The sequence below is a fragment of the Cryptomeria japonica genome, chromosome 1 (genome assembly GCF_030272615.1).
Source record: "Cryptomeria japonica chromosome 1, Sugi_1.0, whole genome shotgun sequence".
In the NCBI taxonomy this organism is placed as follows: Eukaryota; Viridiplantae; Streptophyta; class Pinopsida; order Cupressales; family Cupressaceae; genus Cryptomeria; species Cryptomeria japonica.
Genome location: NC_081405.1, coordinates 104,340,225 through 104,364,518, shown reverse-complemented (window position 1 = coordinate 104,364,518; position 24,294 = coordinate 104,340,225). Strand labels below are relative to the sequence as shown.

The 24,294-nt window shown below is 34.7% G+C and overlaps 1 protein-coding gene across 1 annotated transcript; it reads left to right on the top strand.

Annotated features, from left to right (window-relative positions):
• Window positions 1-11,540: 11,540 nt before the first annotated feature.
• LOC131040666 (pectinesterase inhibitor 9) lies at window positions 11,541-12,528 on the top strand. Its single transcript, XM_057973622.2, has one exon. It carries the CDS (start codon window positions 11,585-11,587, stop codon window positions 12,221-12,223), a length of 639 nt encoding a protein of 212 aa, XP_057829605.1. The 5' UTR covers window positions 11,541-11,584; the 3' UTR covers window positions 12,224-12,528.
• The last annotated feature ends 11,766 nt before the right edge of the window (window positions 12,529-24,294 follow it).

The following is a 24,294-nucleotide window of genomic DNA, read 5'->3' as shown; positions in this document are numbered from 1 at the left end:
TAAGCACAAGACTATCTTCTTTAATGGCAATGAACACGACTTCATCTTCTTCTGATTCTTCATCTATAACGCCTTCATCTGCAGCATAATAACAGTAATTTTGGTTCCTAAACTTTCGGTTAGACTTATAAGGCTTATCATACTTCTCATGCTTCTCATATCTATCAATTCTATCAAACTTATCATGTCTATCATACTTAGTCATTCTCTCCAGACATCTAGAAGCAAAATGTCCTATCTTGTTACATGAAAAACATTTCAAGGGCAACTTTCCATCATACTTACCAGCACCTTTAGAAAGTCTCTGGGCAATCAATGCTTCAAGCTCATCAAGCTCTCTCTCTTGCTCCGCTATCTCTCCCCTTTCTCTTTCATATCTAGATATCCTGCACTCATCAGGATCATATTTCTACTTACTAGACATGGATGTTGATGCTTTGAATGTTGTCTCAAACTTTCCATGTGATTCACCAAATTCACTCAGCTCAAATGCAACAAGTTTTCCAACTAATACATCTCTTGTCACAGTAGTTACACTCTGGATCTCATCAATAGAAGCAACCTTATGTTTATAGGCAGGAGACAAAGATCTTAGCACCTTAGCAACAATCTCATCTTCTTCAATCTTTCCACTGACAGATCTGATACTGAGGACAAGCTCATTCACCTTAGCCATGTATGAATGTATGTTCTCATCATCTCCCATCTTTAATGTCTCATATTTCCCTTTTAAACTCTGCAACTTGGCAACTTTCACCTGACTATCACCTTCATACAGGATCTCAAGCTTCACCCAGATCTCATGTGCGGTCTGAAGCTCCATAACATTTGTCATTTCAGAATATGTCAGGGCACTGAGTAATGCTTCCTTCGCTTTGATGTTATATTATGCTTCTTTAATCTCATCAGGAGTGGATGGTCCATTCTGAGGAACAACATAAGCATTCTTAGTAATCTTCCAATGGTCATCTCCAAGACACTTCAAATGCACCTCCATCTTTTTCTTCCACACAGTGTAGTTACTTTCATCAAACCTCATACTATCCTTCTTGAAAAGAATATCTTGAGCTGCCATCTCGAATCTCCTCAAGCGATTAAGCTTCTACCAGGGGATCTATCTCTAATACCAATTGTTAGCAGCGGTCAATAAGGAAGAGGGGGGGTGAATCAGTCTTCACCAGATGCACAACTAATTAAACTTCCAAAACATAAATAGATAAATCATAGATAAGAAAATTAACAACACAACACATAACACCAATATTTTGACATGGAAAACCTCGTTAAGGGCAAAACAATGGTGGGAACCTACCCATAATCAAATGATACTTTGCAGTAGTATGTGAAAATATTACAATGGGGAATGCACATGCATTCAGGCACACTACCTAGAGCTCACTACTCAAAAGATATATGTCTGGAAGGCTACAACCCTTAGGTAAGTCTCACTGACTTACAAAATGATTTGGACTACAATTCGGAAGAAATGAACTGCAATAATAGCATCTACAAATGCCTGATGACAGTTCTGGTTAAGCACATATGTCTGCTTTGCATCACCAAACTCACAACAACACTTCACTGAATGATCTATCCTTGTTCGCACATTTACCTTTCTCTGATAATGCAGACACAATACTGACACCAAAATTACATAAGTATATCACCTATATATACAAATCATCAACCTTGATAACAAGGTCGGCTAAACCCTCAACTCATAATTACAAAAATTACATTACACGATACAAAGATCGACCACTTGACCAATATTATGATTTACATTACATAACATGGACCTAATTCAAATTCCCAAATGATTACATCCATCGGAAATCCCGCCAAGATCAACAGCAACACGCTACACCACCAAAAATACTGCATAACACACAAATTATCACCGGTTCATAGAAATCACCAAAACCTCGCTCAACGATCTATGCGGATTGCCAAAACACATAGGTCGCGACCAGAAAACACCATCAAGAATGTTAGAATCATCTAGAATAGTTGCACCATCATCTCTTTTCAAATATTCATCTGTCAACGTCTCAAAGCTTAAGAACACAATCAATCAACAACTATCACAAAGAAAGATAACTTGTAGTGTGCCAAATCACGAACCATCTGAAATGAAGATACACAAGATCATCCCAAACAATAATCCAAAATATTACCACAAGATCTGATCACACCAGAATATACTAGAGGGAATACCGGATACTGCAAAACAGTGATCAACAAAACCAAACTACAACACCAGACCAAAAACCTTTCCCAAACTCACCAGAATAACTCACAGAAATATGTTGAAATCAATGACAACAACATATCCTAGCAGTAGCAATGAAAAACCAAATCAAGCAATCTCCCCAATAATCCAACACTTAGGTCTCCTTGATATAATGTTTCCATATAAAACCAATTTAATTTTTATTTATTTATTGTTTTCATATAAAACCAACTTAATTTTCTTTGATCTATTGTTATACAGAAGGTTTGAGTCTTCCTAGACTCCATATATTATTAGACTATATAGTTAGATGTATGAACAATTGATGTTGTTTCCCTTCCTTTTCATCCCTATCTTTGTTAGATTGTCATTATTACCATCACATGCTATTTTAATATTTAAACTTATGTTTCTTTAACCTATTCCTACTATGCCTAGTGACATTTTTGAACTCTAAATATATTCCTTTCTACTAAAAATTTATTCAAAATATATTAAATAAAAAAACTTGTAGAAAATAATTGATCCTAGAAACATCTATTGTCAATATGTAAATTACTAAAATATTTTCAATCAAACTAAATAAATACTTCAATTTTTAAAAACTTTTTTTAAATGATTGTATCTAAATATTACTTTATAAATTGGGGATGAACCCACAACACAGCGGTTAGCAAAATATTACTTTATAAAAGACAAAATATACATCATCTTTCTTAAATGCAATTCTAAAACCAAAAAAAACGAAAGACAAAATGTACACCACATTCCTTGAGTGTGAATGTAAGGTTGAAACCAATTAAGGAGACCACTCTTCGATAGATCTCATGGATGTTTGCGAATATTTTCCTTCTTTCTTGTACTCTTTTTATTATATTTTTGTATTTAGTTTTAAATTATTACCATTATAGAGTATTCTAAATTTTTTAACTCCAGTTTCTTTGATTTATGTTGACATTGATTTCTCAACATTACAACTCCCAACGATCACATGCAATCAAGTGTCTATCACATCTATAAATAGAAAAGAAAAGTTGTGGAGGCCAAGAGCTATTGATCCAAAACATAAATAATCGTTAATGTATAAACCTTATTGTTGCGTGAATACAAAAATGAAACTTAATAAAAACAAAAACAATACTTAGTAAACAAGCAACCCTAGAGAAACTCTAGGTGAGGATAAACAAAAATTTGTGTCCTAATCCTATGACTTGAGACCCAAGAAAACAGGCGATTTATTGTTAAGATATAACACCAACTTAAAAATATTTTTAATACACGGTTGGTTTGAGGCTCCATAAACTCCATATATTCTTCTATACCTCCAAACACTTCAGATTTTTTCCCTTCGTTTTTATTATCACTATGAGATATTTATATTTGAAATTGTTTCCCCCCCCCTTTTTTTTTGTTATGTGAAATATTTTACTTCTTTCTAGAATTCATTTTGGTTAGTATAATATATTTACTTTTGAGGTTGATTTCATTATTTTGAATACCCATCTTTATTAATTTTAAAAAAGCAGTATTCTAATTTCAAAACTTAAATATTAGTTACAGACTCATACTAATATGACATTTTAACCTCAAATTGATTTTATTTTTTCTAAATTTTTATTCTTTTTTTTTTGATAGGTAATAGGTCGTAGCCGCAATTTTTTTATTAAATTTTAAGAATTACACCTCGGTTCAATGTGGGCACTGGTAGGAAAGAACCGAGGCAAGAAAACCTCCAGTCTCGCCCAAGGAATTTCTTCCTAGCATACAAGTTTACATAAATTTCCGGGTGAGTTGGCACTTTGCCATACATTAGTGAAACATGCTTTGTTTTTACAATTAGGCTTGTCCAGCCGATTACATAAATACACAATATCTATTGTGTTGAATCTTTCATTAGTACTGTTGTGGTGGTATTGTTTTAATTGGCTCCAGAGTAGTGCCATGATGCTTGCCTATTAAACCTCTCTTGGAACTCTTAGTTCCTTATGTGTTTCCTCTTTTTCCTGTTGCCTCCTGCACATAGCAAACACCAAAACACATATCCAGCTTTCGGGTAACATTTGTTAGAACCATACCCTCCTCAATATCCTGGGAATATGCAGTTATTTTATCATATATATGCTCAATGTGAAAGGAGCATTCATCCCTTATTTTACAAATGAATATCAGTGAATCCCATTCAAATGTTACAAAATAATGCATAACTAATCATATTTCTAAGATACTCATTTAACATAGTGAGATAGATACTTTCTTAGCGTACTTCCATGCGTGTTCAAGGCAGACATCAATTACTAATAAGGAAATATAGATCAATCATATATCCTAGATAGTTGTCTACTATCCTTCCCAGCCATTTGCACAAAAATCATTAATATTTTCAGAGGGGAGGATGCAGAGTCTTGTATCCTGAAATCAACCCAGGCTTCCGGTTTGCGTTGACTTCAGGATAAAAGGACCTCATATCTTCCCTTTAACACTTGAGGAAAAACACAAAGTTTAGCACCCCCAACAGTATTCTATAAGATAAGGAACTCAAAACCCTTCCATACTCTTTTGCCTTAAATAACAGCCCACATCATTCGCAAGTTCTATTGAAAGTTAAATACAATAGACACCCCAAACCAACCTGCAAGCCGTATCCTACATGAGTTATACTTGTCATTTTGCCTAGGCCCTAAATGACCCATTCCGATTTTTGATAGGGAGTCTTAACATGAAGAACTTGAGCAACAACTAAATTTTTATTCTTAAATAAAACAACAAAAACCATTTTGTCTAAAAAAGTTTAATATATAAAAATATTAATTAAGAAAAAGAATTGAATTTAAAATCTTCTTTGTAAAATTAAATAAATGATTCACTTTAAATAAATTATTTATTTTAGGGGATGACCCCACAATGCAACAGTTAGCTGTGAGCCTCTTACATGGGAGGTCTTGGGTTTGAGTCTACTCAAACCCCATGTGTCCCACACACAAGTAATGGAGAGATAAGGTGATGTCACCGTGATTGAACAAAATATATATATTGATGCCCTCCTAAATGGCACAAGGTTAGCAAATGACAAATAACACAAAAGACACAAAACTGTTAGTGTTAGTCAATCAAAAACTAATCTAAAAAAGGCATACCAAGAGAGACACTAAAAACATGCAAGCATATTTAACTATCAAAGCAAACATGATGAGGCATCTCCAAATACCTCCTAACATGCTATTAGTTTCTTTCTCCCTTGTTCCTCTCCTCTCCAAGTTCCAAAATAGTGTAGCTCTCAGCAGCTTTTTGCACTATGGATGCTTATGGAGGATTGAGATTGTAGTATAGCTCTAAATGTGAAATAAAAAGCTAATACTATGCTATTGATGCTAAAATGATTTATTTTATCCAAAATGACAAGATATTAGTTGATTATGCTAAAATGTTCTCTAAAAATGCCTATAGCTTAAATGCATGCAAGTTTTCAGGATCTGGATTATGAAGAAATGGGCTCTATTTATAGGAAAAATGGAGCAATGGATGGTTGAGATTGAGCAATCTCAACAAGGGTCAGGATTGAATGATTTCAAATCCATGTGAGGGCTTTCAACCCAATCCCAGGATGACAAGTGTCAATGTGAGATAGGTTGAGAGGGGAGGGAATAAGCATTAAATGCCTGATATGACCTTGGGATTTTAGAGTCAAGGTTAGTTGAATGAATAAAATCTTTATTCAAAGAATAAAGCTTTTATCCAATGGATAAACTTTTGTGCAAATGTGAAATGGATGAATATGGTCAAAACAATAAATGTTTTGGGGGGACAAGTTTGAAATAACCATAAATGGTTATGTAAGAGCCATAAATGGTCATGTAAGAGCCATTAGTGGTCTTGGAAGACTTTGGGGGTTAATTTGTTGAACACACAAAGCATTAAATGTTTTTCAAAGACTTTGGAGTCTTTGAGAAGTGACTCCATTTTGCTTAGGAATGTGACAATAATTAGGGGATGGATTAGGCTAATTAGGAAGGGGTTAGAAGAATCTAGAAGGGGTTTAGATTTTGCAAGTGGATTTGGTGGGTGAGGGAAAATAGGATTTTATTAAAATAAAAATTCATTTATTTCAATAAATGTGTGCAAGTTGTATTTTTAGGAAAATGCAAGTGGGGTGGGGATAATGATTTAAATAAATGTTTTATTTAATTTATGTAAAAGAGGAATAGGGGGATTTTTTTAAAATAAATAGATTTTATTTATTTAATTGATTTGTATTTGGTTTAATGAATTAATTAAAATAAATTGAATAATTTATTTAATTAATAGAAGAATGTTTGGAGATGAATTAATTAAATATTTATTTAATTAACTGATGGCTAGTGGATTTTTTTAATCAAATAAATAGCGAATATTTATTTAATTAAGCTGGACAGATTTGTGTGACTATATATATATATATATATATATATATATATTTATTTTAATGTATATAATTAAATTATCACTACCAAGACATTCTACAATAGTAATAAGAAATAGAGTGACAAAAACTCTTAGCATTTTGCTTAAATTTGATAACCATTCACAAATCAAAATAATAATATTTAATAATAAACTTTTTTACCTATATTACTACAAATACATATCTTTTTTAGATAAATAAATTGTATTTAAAATATCTAGACTAATATTATTTCATATTAAAAACAAAATATACATCACATTTTATTAAATCTAAAAAATAAGAATAAAGTAAAGACATAAATGTAGGCAATATTCCTTGAATGTGAAACAAATTGAAGAGACCGCTACTAGGTAGATTTACGGTCACATCAAAGACCAGCAACTTTTTCTTTTTTATCTTATAAAGCGGACGTTTAACACCCCACCAATCATTACCACCACGTCCCGGGGTCGAATCGCAACTTTAGGACCTGCTGCTGCAATTCTGACGTCCACTAACTCAATGTTTTTACTTTATTGTTATTATTATTATGAAATATTTATAGTTAAGATTTTCATTAATTTCTATATTATCTTTATTAATTTCATAATGTTAGTATTCTAATTTTAAATTAAACTCTAAATGTGATTTTTTTTCCAAAATTTAATTTAAAATATTAAAAAAAAAAAACTTTTAAAAAATAATTGAGTCTAGAAAGGTCTAATATAAACATACAAATTACAAAAATAATTAAATCTAAAACATTCTTTAAACATTAATACACCAATCAAATTAAATAAATACTTCAATTTAAATATTATTTTTTTATTTTAATGACTAAAACTAAATATTATTTTATTTTATTTTATTTTAAGGTTGCAATCAATTAAATAGACCACTCTTTGGTAGACCTCATGGATGTTTGTCAACATTTATGTTGGATTTGATTTATCAATTTTACACCTATCAAAGTGAGGCCAGGAGCTATTGATCCAAAACATGAAGTGTCATTAATGTGCAAACCTTATGGTTGAGTGAATAGAAAAAACAAAAAGCAAAAATCAATTCTAGAGAAACTACAGGGGATGATAGCAAAAGATCGTGACATGTGTCCTCATCGTATGACTTCAAACACATACAACACGTGATATAGATAAACTTAAGTAGCTAGTGTAAAAAAGGACCTCAATAATTAAACAACTATTTAGGTTTCTTAATGTAACAATTTATTCAATTCTTTAACTTATAATTGAAATATAAAACCAACTTGAGCTTTCTTTCTTTCTTTTTTCTTTGGAGTTTTGATAGTTAATCTCCATATCTCTTATTACATGGTTGGTTTGAGGTTTCATAGACTCCATATATTATTTTGTCTATACAAATAGACTTCCAAACATTTGAGATTGTTTCCCTTCTTTTTTATTGTTACCATGAAATATTTATATGTGAAATTGTTTATCTTTTCTTTTATTGTTATTTTAAAATATATATATTTGAGATTATTTCCCTTCTCTTTTATTGTTACAATGAAATACTTATATTTGAGATTGTTTTATTTCTTTCTTAAATTCATCTTGATTAACATAATGTATTATGTTTGAAATAGTTTTCATTATTTTGAATACCCATCTTGGTTAATTTTATATTGTTGTTCTAATTTTAAAACTTAAATATCTTTAAATTACTCCTACTATATTTGTAATATGACATTTTAAATTTTAAATATAATCTTTTTTTCTATATTTGTATTCAAAAAATATTTAAATGATAAAAATAATCATCTAGAAAAACTTAATATATAAAATATAAAATAGTAAAAATAGTTGAATCTAAAAATCTTCTTCAATGTAAAAATTAAATTAAACAAATACTTCAATTTAATGTATTCCATTATATTATTAATGTGGGAGGCATTCTATAATAGTATAAGAGATGGAGTATAATGACATGAATATGATATCAAGCTAGTATAAGAGATAGAGTATAATGAAATGAATATGATAACAACATTCGGATCCGCATCTTGCATTTTTATCTCCTTGAGCTCTCTTTATCATTCTATGATGGATTGCATTTTTATCTCCTTGAACTCTTTTTATCATCTTGATGATGGATTGCATTTTTGCTTAAATTTGACAATTATATGCATATCACAATAGCAATAATTAATAATAAACTCTCTATTTTAAACTACTTAAAATCCATATCTACATTAATAAGAGAAGAGCACTAGTGGACAAGGTCAAAAAGTGATCATTTCAAAATGACATGAATGAAACGTTAACAACAAGTGATGCTCTTCCCTTATTAGTTCAAATTAAGACAAAATATTTCAACATAAAATAAAATAAAATAACTTCAAATCTAGATTTTTTTTAACATAGATATTGAAAACATCTACACTAATATTATTTCATATAAAAAAACAAAATATATATATATATATATTGAAAACGTCTACACTAATATTCTTTCGCCCTCATTTCCGCTCAGTAGGTCTATAAGGCAGGGTTGTCCGCTTGCCCCTGCTCTCTTTGTTATTTCTTCTGAGGCTCTGTTTTACATTCTTCGGGATGCCTCTCTTTCTCCTGTGGTCAAAGGTATTAGTCTCCCCAACAATGATATGCTTATTAACTGTCAGTTCGCCGATGATACTGCTCTGTTTTTCGAGCTCTCCGAAGAGAATTTTAGTGTCCTTAAAGGGAAACTTGATCTTTTTTGTTCTGCCTCTGGTGCTCGCATATCCCCTGCCAAGTCGATCTGTTTGGGTTGGGAAGATCAACCTCCTGAGTGGTTTTCTTGTTCTGGTCTTCAGTGGGGTGGTCCTAAGAAAATTGTTAAATATCTCGGTATTCCTTTTTCTATAGATCCTGGTCTTAGAAGCATGTGGCTGTGGGTTAGAGATAAAATTCTTAACAAGCTTAATAAATGGCATAATAGAACTTTGTCTCTGGCCGGTCGTATTCAAGTGTGTCAGAAAATTTTGTCCTCTTATAGTATCTACTATTCTTCAGCTTGGTTATTCAGTAACTACCAGATCCAAGACATTCAGAGCGCCATCAGATCTTTCCTCTGGTCCGATGGTAAAGGTAATAAGAAGTGTCATGCTGTCAGGTGGGCTTGGTGTCATGTGGACAAGTCCTTTGGTGGTTTAGGGCTTAAGGACCTGAAACTCCAAGGGATTGCCCTCTCCGCCAAGTGGATATTTCTCTCTTTGAATGGTGACTGCCCGTGGAAAGTGCTTGTTAGGCACAACATAGAGAGAGGTTATCCCAAGAAAGCTAAGTCTTGGAAGAATCTCCCTTTTGGTGATCTTCTGTTGGGGGAATTCCCGGTTGCGGTTCAAGGTTCTATGGTTTTTAAGGCCATTTGGAAGGCCTGGGAACAGGTCAGGGACCACATTATGAATAAGAGCTGGTACCACCAAGGCTCTCTCCACGGTGAGAGATCCATTTGGTGGAATCTTGTCATTAATGGGAAACCCCTTGCCTTAATGCAGGGCTGCTCTGCTAGATCTTGGGCTAAAAAAGGTATCAAGCAGTTTGTAGACCTGTTCGAGGGTGATTTTCTCCCGTCTTGGGACGCTATCAAATCTAAATTTGATATTCCTGACTCTCAGAGAAGAACGTACAATATGGTGAGACAAGCCTCCAGACACCTCCCCTCTGTTTGCAACGTGGACTCCCTTAGACATCTTCATTGCTTGTGGCCCGGAGGTGTGGCTATGGACTGCCTTAAAGCCAAACACATTCATTCTGTTATTAATCAGAATAAAGACATTTTCAGTCATGTGAACTCTACGTGGCATCTATCCCTTGATGACAAGATGTGGAGTAAAGTTTTTCAGCGGCTCTGGAAAAGTCCTGTTGAGCCGAAAATCAATTGTTTTAGATGGCTTGTTTTACTTGACAGACTTCCTATCAAGAGGTTTAGTACTGATTCTGATTCTCATTTTGATCTGTGCAATCTGTGTAAGGTTCCAAAAACTGGTAAACATATCCTTTTTGATTGTCTCTTTGCTAAGGAAATTTGGAATAGATTTGGCATTATTTATCCGTTCAATATGAGCATTCTTAATATCATTTCTGGTTATGTGCCTGGCTTGCATAAGGATTCGAATTTATTTTGGAATATGCTGTCTTCTAACATTCTTTGGCAGATCTGGAAATGCAGGAACGAAGAAAAGTTTCAAGGTAAGCCGAGAGTTCTTACTGAGTTTTTCAGGAAACTCACACATTTCAAAAATTTTCTGCAGGTTCATGTTACGATGATGGTGGAAAGGAAGAAGTTAAAGAGGTTCATTCAATGCGGTGCATCCTTTTATTTTCACGAGTTGAAGAATGTCCCCCTTTGGCGGAGAACCCTGGATGACCTACATGCGTTCGAGGTTGCCTGCGAGAAAATTAAAGATGAAATCAGGAAGAATGGGAACCCCAGATTAGATGAGCTTTCCTTGCTGGCTCAGGTGCAAGCTCATAAAGACTTGGTCTGGATGGATGGTCCTCTTGGCTGGGTGGCTTGGGTTGATCGCTCATTGGACATTCTATCTTAGTCCTGTTGCAGATCTTGGTTGTAATTATATTTTTTGATCAGTGTCGTCCTCTGTAAACTGTATATGTTTTTGATCGAGTGAGGCTAGGCCTCTGGTTGATGTAATCTTGAACTCTTATGTAATTTTGAACTCATTATCTTTAATAAAAAAAAAATATATACATCACATATCTTAAATGGAAAAAGTCAGAATAAATTAAAGACAAAAAGGCACGCCATATTCCTTGTATGTAAAAATGCACGGTTGAAACAAATTGAAGAGACCGCTACTTGTTTGATCTACGGTCACATGAACAGCAAATAACCTTCTTTTTCCGCTTATAAAGCGGACGTTTAACTACTGAACGATCATAACCATCACGTCCCGCGGTCGAGTCGCAATGGACTCTTCCACCCTGCTATCCCTCTTCATCACCATGACTGCCGCAATTCTGCCCTCCACTGGGGCGTCAGCGTCAAATCCCAATTGCAGCGACTTAGTCACATCCTCCTGCAAAATGACGCCTCATCCTGACATCTGCCTGGACTCGCTCTGCTCCTACTCATGCTTTCTGCAGGCCAAGAAACCCCAGAAACAGAAGAAAGAGCTCGTCAAGGCCGCCGTCAATGTCACCCTCACCAATGCCAAAAATATGACGGCCTGGGCTGTCAAATTCTCCAGAGATAACAGAGGCCTCAATGGAACGGAGGGCGGCGCGCTCAGTGACTGTGTGGAGAATTTTGGGGATACAGTGGATCAGATCCATGATTCATTGGCCGAGCTGAAGCATCTGAGGTCTGAAAGTTTCAAATTTCAGATGAGCAATGTGCAGACATGGATGAGCGCCGCCCTAACGAACGAGGATAGCTGTCTTGATGGCTTTGAGGGGGTTCCTGATGGGAGGGTTAAAGGGCTTGTAGAGGGGAAAGTGCAGTATGCTGAGAAATTGATGAGTAATGCGCTTTCTTTGATCAATTGGCTTGCTTCCAGTGCAAGATATTCAAAGGTTGGGCTTTGGAGAGGGAGGCATGCTGTTTAGGGTTTAGGGAGAGGCTTTATGTTCTGAACTGGTGTATTGGGGGCTGGTCTTTCGGTACCAGTGAGGAATGGCTTTTAAGGTTGAATTTGTATTGGGAAAATTTGTTTATGCACATTGCACAAACAAGAATATGCACCTGGGTGATTTGAAGTGCATTTTCTTTTTCGCTCTGTATTCAGGATTCAATTGGTTGTTGGGTTCTGATTCATGAACCTTTTGAATTGTTATAGCCATTCCATTTGTGTGAATTGTAATTTTTATTAAGTGATCGGTTAAATTTTTAAGTCCATGCTCCTTGCAGCTGATATTGGTGAGCAAATTCAGGACATTTGTGATGCTTCATGGTCTCATTGATAAAGAAATTCTTCTTTCTTGTAGTGCATTGTAAGGTAAATTTTAGTCAATTCACTTCTGTACCCATAAATGTTCCAGCTTTTTGCACCTGATAAGCCCCGAGCTTTGCAGTGAATATCGGGCTGTAAAGGGTGCCAACAGGCTGCTAAAATTCCAGTGGCCTCACCTCTTCCTGACATTAATAACTAAATTTTACATGGAATTCATTAAAATTATTTAATTTTATTATTTGTTAACTGCTCTTTTTGAATTATGACATATGAGTTTTCCATCAACGCTGCAGATCATACAAATGAATCTGAAAATAGCAACAGTTAATTTATTATAGATGACATAAATCTAATATTGTTAATTTTTATGTGTTAAAAGATAAAAGTTGTATGGAAAAAGTAAAAGAATTAGTTGTAAAGTGGGTTGGTGATTTAGTGATAAGAGCATCTCAGTAGTAAATGAGAGGTTCTAGATTTGATTCGTAATCAGTCCATAGAAAGTTTAATATAGTATTAGGATTACGTTACAAGCTCTGAGCATTCATAGTGTGGCTCAAGTGACATTTTAGAGTAAATGAATCATACTCAAACTTTAAAAAGACCTGTCACAAAGTAGGTTGGTAACTCAGTAATAGAGTACCCTGGTAACAGATGGGAAGTTCTAAGTTTCAGTCTTAACTGATCCATAGAAAGCTTATCATATAATATTTTAGAATAAATGAATCACACCCAAACCTTAAAAAGTCCTGTCACAAAGTAGGTTGGCAACTCAGTAATAGAGTACCCCTGTAACAGATGGGAAGTTCTAAGTTTCAGTCTTAACTGATCCATAGAAAGCTTATCATATAATATTTTAGAGGAAATGAATCACACCCAAATCTTTTCATGCTTCTCATGCTCAAGTAATAGAGTACCCGGGTAACAGATGAGAAGTTCTATTTTTCAGTCTTAACTGATCCATAGAAAGCTTATCATATAATATTTTAGAGTAAATGAATCACACCCAAACCCTAAAAAGACCTGTCACAAAGTAGGTTGGTAACTCAGTAATAGAGTACCCTGGTAACAGATGGGAAGTTCTAAGTTTCAGTCTTAACTGATCCATAGAAAGCTTATCATATAATATTTTAGAGGAAATGAATCACACCCAAATCTTAAAAAGACCTGTCACAAAGTAGGTTGGTAACTCAGTAATAGAGTACCCCGGTAACAGATGGGAAGTCAGTCTTAACTGGTCCATAGAAAGCTTAACATATAGTGTTTTAGAGGAAATGAATCACACCCAAACCTTAAAAAGACCTGTCACAAAGTAGGTTGGTAACTCAGTAATAGAGTACCTGGTAACAGATGAAAAGTCCTAAGTTTCAATCTTAACTGGTCCATAGAAAGCTTAACATTTAGTATCAGAGCCAAACTAAGAGCTTATAGCTCTTGCAATATAGCTTCTCATGCTCGAGAAATGAACCCCGACTCTGTAAAATGATCCGCAACAAAATATACTATTAGTTCAGTGGTAGAATACCTTAGCAACAAATTATTGATCCATAAATAATTTAACATGATATCAAGCTAAACTAGAAGTCCCAAACACTCCAATATAACTCCAATAAGAATATTTTTAAAAAAAATCTACAATCATATAATAAAAGAAACCAATAATTCAATAATGACAGCCCAACAACCAGTGAGAAACCCTAAGTCCAAGTTTTATCTGTTAACAACATAATGTGCGACTTAAAGATCATAATAAGATGCAATTAATGCAAAAGTGCTGCTTAATCAGCCTCGTTGTGCTGAGGTTAAAAGCAGATGATTAATTCAGTACTTATCCTAAGATGTTTTGTTGTCAAAATATTATCCATTTGTCTATCTACTGGTTTATGACCTCACTTAACAATACTGTCCTTTACCGGAAGTTGAATGACTCTGATTCAAGATTAGTGGTGCTCCCATATATAATCTTGTAAATTAGAATGCTCAGCATGCTTTGGATTAGACGCCAAGGGCAAAGATATCTTGTGATATCTACAGGAAAATCCATCTACTGGTGTGATTTTCTGTAAAAGATGAGATAATCTAGTTTAGGGTTGATGATAATTTAATGACTTAGTCTGAATATATACTGTATTGTTCCTCTAACCTTTGGCTTGGGTGACAAGGGTTTTGTGTACGAAGCATCATCTGACAAGAGGCACATGCAAAACTTCTTTTGCTGTTGAAGATTGTACTTTGGTAGACCCACATATATCTTGTTTCTGCATCTTGATGGGACAAGTTGGTGACAATTTTTTCCACATTTTTATGCTTTGACGGATAGATTTCACTTTGGTAGACCCATGGAATCAATTTTTATGGTTTGATTGACAGTACAGGTCAATCTCACCATCTTTATTTCATGCATATTATTTTTATGTGTGAGACTTTATTGAAGTTTTCTAATGTGTTTTAATAAATGTTAAAACTTTCTTTTTGGAACTAACTTTGTAAATTTGTTTTGTATTAAAGTTCTTTATTATATTAGTGATGTATTATATGATGAGAACAAAAGATAGATTATCTAGAAATGAAAGGAGAAAAAGAGTGACATAATAATGATAAAATATAGTTGGATAGACAACAATTTATAAGTCTTAACATGTTTTACAATTATGAATTTAAGTTGAAAGGATAGAGTTTTTAATAAGTTTTGGTTGTGTTCATATAATGAGTAGAGGTGGTAGTAGATGTTTTAAACATTGATTGACATTTTGAAGGTGGCTTTGTTTGTTTTTAGAATTTGTGGTATTGTGACATTTGGCATCTAACAAAAGTTCTAGGCCAAAGGTTAGGAGGAAAGGTGGAAGGAGCAAGGGTGTAGAATAACTGACAGAGAATGTTTCAAAGTAAAGGAAGCAATGTGTGATAGGGGAAGTAATGGTGGTGGATTTCATGGCATTTTTGGAGGAGATTAAGAACCCAGGTTTAATCTCTAAGTGTTCAAAACTTGGGAACTTGTCAAGGTCATGGATGCAGTTGAGTATGGGGATTCATTCAATCATGGCTAATTGTTTTCTCAACCATAGGCATACCTAGGGAAGGAGGAATATATTTGACATGACTAAGACTTTGTTCTATGCTTCACCACTATCAAATGAAAGCACCTTCTTTTTACTCAAGGTCAATATTGGGGATATGATTCACCAATCTAAGGTATATTATAATTGCCTCCTAGATTATGTATATGCTACTAAGAGAAGACAACAATGTTTACGCTTTGTGGAGGAAATGGTAAAAGGTGTGAAGGTGGCTTTGCTCATGAAAGCAATTCCAACATTTTTTTGTTGTTGTGATATTAAAAACGTAAATGGGTGGTAAAGGTGGATTTGTCTAGCTAAAGGATTTTCTTGTGATAAATGCAATGGTATGTCTATATATACACACACACATTAGATAAATATATTACAAATTACATATATACACACATTAAATAAATATATTACAAATTACATATATACACACATTAAATAAATATATTATAAATTATATATATACACACATACATAGAATCATAATTTGTAATATATTTATTTAATCATTATACATTGTGTTACTATTTTTAGTAGTGGCCATTTTTAGCACTTACTATTTATAGTAAGTTTTAGTGCATCTCAAATTGTGCCAGTTTGTTGTTTGGGCACACTTACGATTTTTAGCAGTTGCTACTTTTAGTGTCTATTTTAGTAGTTGGGTCGACCTTTGTTGCTCCAACAGTGTAATATTTCATACTTGGACGTTAGGTGAAGTTTAATTATGTTTAGAGAAATATATTTTGATTTTTGTCACCTAAGTCTTTAATATTGTTGCTTAATGACTTAAGTGATTTGCACCCATTGGCCTAGTTGTGCAACATTGTTTTTTAAAAGGGGGCCTTTTATGTCTTAGTGGGACGCCAAGAATCAAGGGATTTATCTTTTTTCTAAGGCTAAATTTTAGCCTCCAAAAGTGGATGCCTAGGAAGGGAGACATATGAAATTGAAATTAATTTAAAAATCTCTTGAAGTGGGTGCGGGGCTTCTTGGAGGGAAGAGTGATTTTAAATTTGTGTTGCCCTAATCTCCTCCCCTCTTCTATATGTTCACATTTATGGCTCTCATTTGACAATATTTCTTTAAGCAACATAACAAGATGCTACTAGATTGCTTCCAGGGTTTTATTTTCTTCTAGTTTAGGACAAAAACCCTCATCTTTACTTGCTAGTTTCGATGGTGAGAGATCCACCCTAGCCGAAAGGATTGATTCTACTTCAGGGGGGTAAAAGTACAAACCCGTTTCACACTTTTACAAAGGAAAAGGTTAACACAACAATAATTGTTCAATTTCATCACCATAAAAGTGGCATTTGTATTTTGAATTTAAAGATAATGTAAACTGTTGAAATGTGTAAAATTTGGTGAAGTTTAAGTCTACTATTTTTTCGAATTTTTTTGGTCAGTAATTTATATGTTTTTTAAGCTTTAAAGTCCATTTTTTTATTATTAAAAAATGTTGAAAAACAGGTGGTTTAGTTCCCACCACAAAAGAAAATGTAAATCAACTTATTTTTTTCTGATTTTGATACCGTTATAGATGACATATATATACATTGTATCAAAAAAAATTGATGTATATTTTCTTTGTTATAGCATTTGGAAGTTGAATATAGCAGAATTTGACAGTTTTTGTCTCCCACCACAATTTGTCTATTCAATTTATGATAATCAAAAAACGAAAAATACCCTTCTGGAGAAGATTCTCTCCTCTAGTGAACCATATTTTTTCAAATTTTTTTGAAGTTATTCGATATTTTTCTTGTTTTTCAAACCAACCTCTTACCGAACAAAAGAATAGCTACTTGTAGTATTTTTAATGTGCTATATATTAAATATAATCAAACAATTATAAAAATTATATGAGTAGAATCATGACTTTGATCTCTACAAAAGGGTATTTTTAGTTTTTTTAATAAATCTAATTTACCTATTGAATTTTTTTGCGGAAGTCGCAAGTTTCAGAAAATCAGCATTTTTGTTGATGTGGCTGCCACTTGGCATTCCGCATAGATAGTTCCGAGCGGAACTATTTTCGGCCAGAACTATGGAGGCCAACGCGACCGGTCGTACAAGCAACCGATCGCTTCAACCCCATATAAAATAATGTTTTTTTCCAATAAAAAAAATCAATTTCAATCAAGTGCAAAAATAATAAAAGTAATTTTTGAATAAAATCATTTTTTTTTCTGAAATAAAGTGGCATTTTGGAGCGAGGAGGAAGATTATAAAGGGGCGAATATTTCTCATTTTATAAAGGAGTGAAGATTTTGAAAAAAAATTTCGAAGGTGTCTACCCTTTCCAAGTATGTTATTTTAAATTATTTTTTTCAATCATGCTTAATTTACACTATTAGAGGTTTTTTGGGAAATTAAATACTTTTTAGATTTTTTTAAACTTTATTTTATTATTTGTTAATTGCGCTTCAATCATTTATTTTCAATTATGTTCAAATATATAAATATTTGAAGGTTTTTTGAAAACTATTTATATTTTTTAGATTTAATTAAAATTTATTTTATTAATCATTAATGATGGATTCAATCATTTATTTTCAAGTATATTATATTATACTCTATTTTTTCAAATTTTTTATGTTAAACATTAATTATGGATTCAATCAAGTGTATCTTATCTTGAATCTTTTATTTATGTGTACATGGATTCCATATGTTTTTATTTTTTATTTTTATTTTTTTTAAGGTAAGTGCTATCTTTATTGGGGATAGCTCCCTCTATTTCTTAACAAACCATTACAATATATAGACACTTCAAAACGATTGTCTGACTCCCTGTCAATCATAGCAGCCCCAACCCCACATACTACCCCGAGATTTAAAATACATACAATTCCTAACACCAAAATAGTATTATAAATATACAACAACACACTACTAGTCTGATAGAAATCTAACTCTTCATAATTTGATGTATTACAATCGCGTATTCACCTAGATCATTCAGCTTCTTTGTGGACGCCTCAAACAGCCACCACTCCTCAGACTCTGCAAAACTTCTGAAGTTGGCTAGATCTTCGTTGAGGATCCCACTCTTAAATTGTTGCCACACTTCCTCTCCAAACTCTCTTGCTCTCTCCCTTTCCTCTTCTTTCTCTCTTCTATCCTCCTTGTCGCTTCCTTCCTCCTCCTCGCTTCCTACTTCCTCCTCGCTCTCTTCCTCTATTTCTGAGAAATAGTTTTCGGGGCTGAAATAGACTTTGAGCACACTATTCTTACTTCCTTCCACCAGATCATAGATTGCCTCTGCAACAATGTTCCCATTTTCCTTTTTAACAAAACCCTCCAGCAATTCTACGCATTTATCCCTAGATTCTAATATGTCCACCATGGGCGCAAGGACCGCCTCATAAACTGCACCATCGCACCAATGTCGATCCAGGCTTAGAGAGCACTCTACCATCCCCTTGATGGCATCATATCCAAATTTCGTTGTTTTGAACAGGTCCCTGATTTGAAACTCCAGAGGAACCTCACAGTTAGAGCAGTTCAAACCCAAGAAATGTACCATTTTCTTATCTTGTCTTGCAAATATGTCAAGCCAACAGACCCCATTTTCTAATACAGGCTTTCGGTTCTCTTGAAACTTCCTAAACCGACCATCTCTCTGCAAATATCCATACTCGAGGTTGTCAATTCTCTTTTGCAATGAGTCGGCACTGTTTGCGTACTCCATCCCAGAGCTGATATATTCCCCGCTTTTCTGACCTTGAAAAGACTATCCATTGTAAAAACTGATCATTTATCCCATCTGATGAGTCCTTTCGTCCTCTTTCCTGCTAGACCAGAGATCACCCAATACCTTCACGGGAAACAACATTCTTTTCTTTGCATACCAATTCTTCAATGTCTCCCATCAATTCATCCTTACTAATGACATTTTTAATTCCTTCTAATGTTACTCCCATACTAGCTAGGAAGTATGCCACCTTGTTTCCCTACCTATACGAGTGAGTGATTTTGAATTCGCCTATTTTTTCCAAAAGCGTACAGATACAGATAAGCCACCTATTTAATTTCCAGCTCTGAAAATTTCTCTTAATGACCCCATTTACTATGATTTGAGAGTCCCCTTCCACTATGACTTTGGATAAACCTTTCTCTACGCACATCTCCAAACTTGCTTCCAATGCCCTTATTTTAGCTCGAAGTTATTTGTAGTCTCCCCAATACTTCCATACACTGCTTGCAGAAAGGATCCATTTTCATCTCTAATTACCGTTCCATACCCTGCTTTGCCAGGATTGCCTCTACTAGCCCCATCAAAATTTAGCTTAGTCCAATTCATCTTTGGGGCTATCCAAATGACCTGCTTTCTACATTTTGACTTATCCACAATCCTTCCCTTCAACCAATTCCTTAAAAGACCACCTCTTTTCCATCTTCTTATCCCATGCATTGTAGATTCTGATAGTTTTCTTCCTAAGATTACCACTAACAACTTCCTCAATATCAGCTTTGATAAATTTTAATTTTTCTTCTCTAGAATGGAATTCCTCTCTGAAAATTCTCTTTTTTCTTTCCTTCCATATTTGCCATACGATCATAGAAGGACCTACTAACCATAAATCTCCCCACTTAGATTTGCAAATTAGAGGCCAAGAGGACAAGAATTCTAATAGTCTTTCATTTCTGACAATTTGATATTCAATTGCATCGAAGAACCATTCCCAACAACTTCTTGCAAAAGGATAAGAAAAAAGCAAATAATTAGTGGTTTCATCATCCTTTTTGCACATAACACACCTGCTAGGTCCTGCTATACCAATAGTTTTTAATCTGTTTCCTGTCAGAACTATGTCATGTAAGGCTATCCAAAGAAACGCTCCTGCTTTTGGAAGAATTCTGTTATGCCAGAATAATTTGTATGGCCACTCAGGGTTCCTGATCCTCCTCCTCTGGATTTCATACCCCCATTTGACTTTATATTCTCCTGATTTAGCAGCACACCAGAATACTTTGTCCTCTTTATTTGAGACAAATATATGCCTTTGGGATAAAATCTAATCTAGCTTTGCACATAGGTCCCTATTGCCTATGCTACATTTCTTCCATACGACTCTATCCCCTTGCGATCCTCCAGGAGCAAAATAATCCTTAACTCTGCTACCTATACTTTCTTCCACCATATTGACCCATTCATGATCTACGAAGATTTCCTTCAATGGTTTCTCTCCTCCCCAAAAATCTAACCAAAATTTAGCCTTCACACCATTTCCTACATTCCAAGATAAATGATCTATGAGTAAACTTCTGCTATCCCAAATAAAATTCCAACTAGGAGAGCCTTTCTCCGAATTAGCCATTGTGAAGATCATGTCTTCCTCCAAAGAATCCAAATATTTATTCCTAATCACTCTGCACCATAATCTATTTGGGCTCTTGAAAATCTTCCATGCTAGCTTGGCACCCAAAGCTTTGTTTTGCAACTCCATTTTTCTGAGTCCTGCTCCTCCTTCCTCCTTAATGAGGCAAGTCGTATCCCAATTGATCAAAGGGACTCTTTGTACCTCTTTTGAACCTTCCCACAAAAATTTCTTAAGCATACCATCCACACTACTATAGGCTTTCCTAGTCATCTTGAAACAAGACATGCTATATATTGGAACCGCTGACAATGCAGATTTGATCATCTGTATCCTTCCAGCCTGGGATAACCATTTTTTTTTCCATAAGTCAACCTTCCCTTTGCATTTATTAACCACTTCTTCCCAAAGTTGTTTTTAGGACGATCCTGCTCCGATTGAAATTCCTAAATATTTGAGGGGAAACTCCCCTTTTAAAAAACCCAAGACCTGCAAAATAGAATTATGATTCTGTCTGTTGGTGTTTAGAAAGAAAATATGAGATTTCTCTTTATTCATGTGATGTCCTGACTCCTTTGCGTATTCCTCCAATGTCTCCTTAATTGACTCTGCTTCCTAAACCGACGAAACACCAAACAAAAGGGTATCATCCATGAATTAGGAATGTGTCATATTTACCAGATCCAGATGAATAGGAATTCCTTTCCAAACCCCCACCCTGTACTTGTTCTTTATGTTATTTCCAAGAACTTCAGCCATCATAACAAAAAGGGAAGGAGACAAAGGGTCTCCCTGTCTCAACCTGTTAGTTGCAGCAAAGAATCCACATACTGCACCATTAACTACAATAGAGAAGCAAATAGAGGAAATGCAGAATTTAATGCAATCAATCCACTTACTATCGAAACCAAACCTTCTTAGGACATGCTCCAGAAAATGTCAAAGCACTCTATCATATGCTTTGGAAACATCAAGCTTGATCGCCATCCCTTTGATTCTTTCCTTGGCCATCGAATGAATTACTTCTGAGGTTAGAATAATGCTATCTGCGAGCTCCCTACCAGGTGTGAATCCATTCTGATTCTCTGAAATGAGTCTATGCAGGATTTTTTTTAATCTCTCTGACATGGCTTTCGAGATAATTTTATAAATGACATTACATAGTGAAATAAGCCGATAATCTGACATAGATGTACATGTTGGTTTCTTTCGGATAAGAGCTATCATAGTGTGATTAATGGATTTAACAAATCTTCTGTTCTTTCTAAAATCTCAACAACCTCAAGTATGTCCTCTCCCATAAAGTCCCAACACCTCTGATATACCTCAGCAGAGAAACCGTCGGGTCCCAGAGCTTTATGGGGATGTAATGAAAATGTGGCCTTTTTCACCTCTTCAATTGAGAAAGGTGCCAAAAGCATCTCGTTATCTTCAGGTTTTAGCAATTTCTCGATGGTTCTGTCAACCAACGGTATACAGTCCTCCTTATCAGCTTCCCTGTTGCCCAAAACTCTCACAAAATGGTCAACCACCACTTTTTCAATTTCTTCCCCTGAGGTGCAAATCTTACCAAAATCATCTTGAATGCCAATAATTCGATTTTGAGTTCTCCTTGCCTTCATAGAGGCGTGAAAAACTTTTGTATTGGAATCACCTTCCGCGATCCATAATTGTCTCGACTTATCCCTCCAATATATTTCTTCTCTTCGCAGAATTTCCATTTACTCATCCATCAAGCTCTTCTCCATTTCAAAATCCACATTAGTCATACTTGCCACCATGATTTTCTCATTTAACTTTGACATTTCCTCCTCTAATCTGAACTTTTCTGAGAATATATTCTTGAAAAAAACCTTGTTCCACAATTTGATCTTCTTTTTGAGAAAGCCTATTCTCTTAACAAAACAGAAGCTTGTGGAGCCTCCAAACATTTTACTTTCTACCCACCAAGATTTCAAGTTATCATTAAAAGTTGGATCTCTCCACCACATGCTTTGAAAATTAAAATAACTCCTCAGAGGAGGCTTACTCCTATCCATGACTAGTCTGATGGGGAAGTTGTCGGTGCCCAATTAAGGGATGATGAAAGAATAAAGGTTAAACTGACCATCTATCCAAAATTTACCAGCAAAAAATCTATCCAGTCTTTCTGGGATATTCAAAAAATTGTGCCTTTTGTTGGTCCAAGTAAACCTACCATTTTTAGGGACAATATCCATTACCCACAAATCATCTATAAACGATCTAAAATCTTCCTTTACTTGAGTACTCTTCCCGAGCCCTCCTACTTTATCATCCAATTCCAAAAGTGCATTAAAATCCCCTGCCATAATCATCCTATCATATCCCACACTTTCCATCTGGGCAAAGATCTCATTCCACACTGCTTTCTTGTCGTCTGTCTTAGTAGGCCCATAAACATTAAGAAGTGGGAATTCAAATTGATCCTCCAATCTAACCACCCGACATGCCATCCAGAATTGTTAAGAAAAGATAGAGGAAACCTGAAAGGATTCAGGTTTCTAGAGCACCCATAATCCTCCTACAAAACCTCTGGACGCTTGAGCTATACCATTCCAATTATAGCAAGAATTAATGAAATCATTCAGATTTTTTTCTTTAAGCTTGGTTTCCTTCATCAAAACTAAATCACAATCTAGATTCTTTAATGCTCTTCTAACCAAGCGCTTCTTGTCAAAGGCCGATAGACCCCTGACATTCCAAGAAAGGATCTTCATCTTTCTCCAAGGGAGGAATCCCCTCCCTTGGTTTTCTTCATGAAATCCAAAACATTGACAATGCCTTTCTCGAAGGCCCTCTCCTCTCTGACTTTCTTGTGGCTCCTTCTTCCCCTACTTCCTTTTGCTCTACCTAGAAGAGCATTTGTTGATTGACTTATGCATCTAGGGTCCAGATTCTCCAACCCATCTTCTACATATTCTTCTTCTGGACTTAATTCTTCTTCATATTCCGAATTAGAAGACAGGGGTATCTGGTTATTGTTTAATACCTTCTGCTCTGCAATGTCTAGATTTGATTTCCCCACATTCTCCATTAGATTCGTCTTAATAGGGTCTTTCCCTATTAGATCCTCCTTCTCTTCCTTTTCCGGTTCCTTCTGATGGCTTGAATCCAATAACAAAGGTTTAACGGTTTTTTCTACCCAGCGGTGCTTGTTTGTCTATTTGGGGAAATTACTTCTTCTAGCCTTCCTAACAAACATTCTGCAATCCTCCTCTAGATGCATTTTACTACCGCATCTCGAGCATGGAACAATTTATTTCTCAATCTCTACCTGTTGCAGCCAGATACCTACCCAAGTGACTAGGGAAATTTGA

Excerpts from the sequence above, each read along its gene's own strand:
- LOC131040666 (XM_057973622.2), top strand. The coding sequence starts at position 11,585 with ATGGACTCTTCCACCCTGCTATCCCTCTTCATCACCATGACTGCCGCA.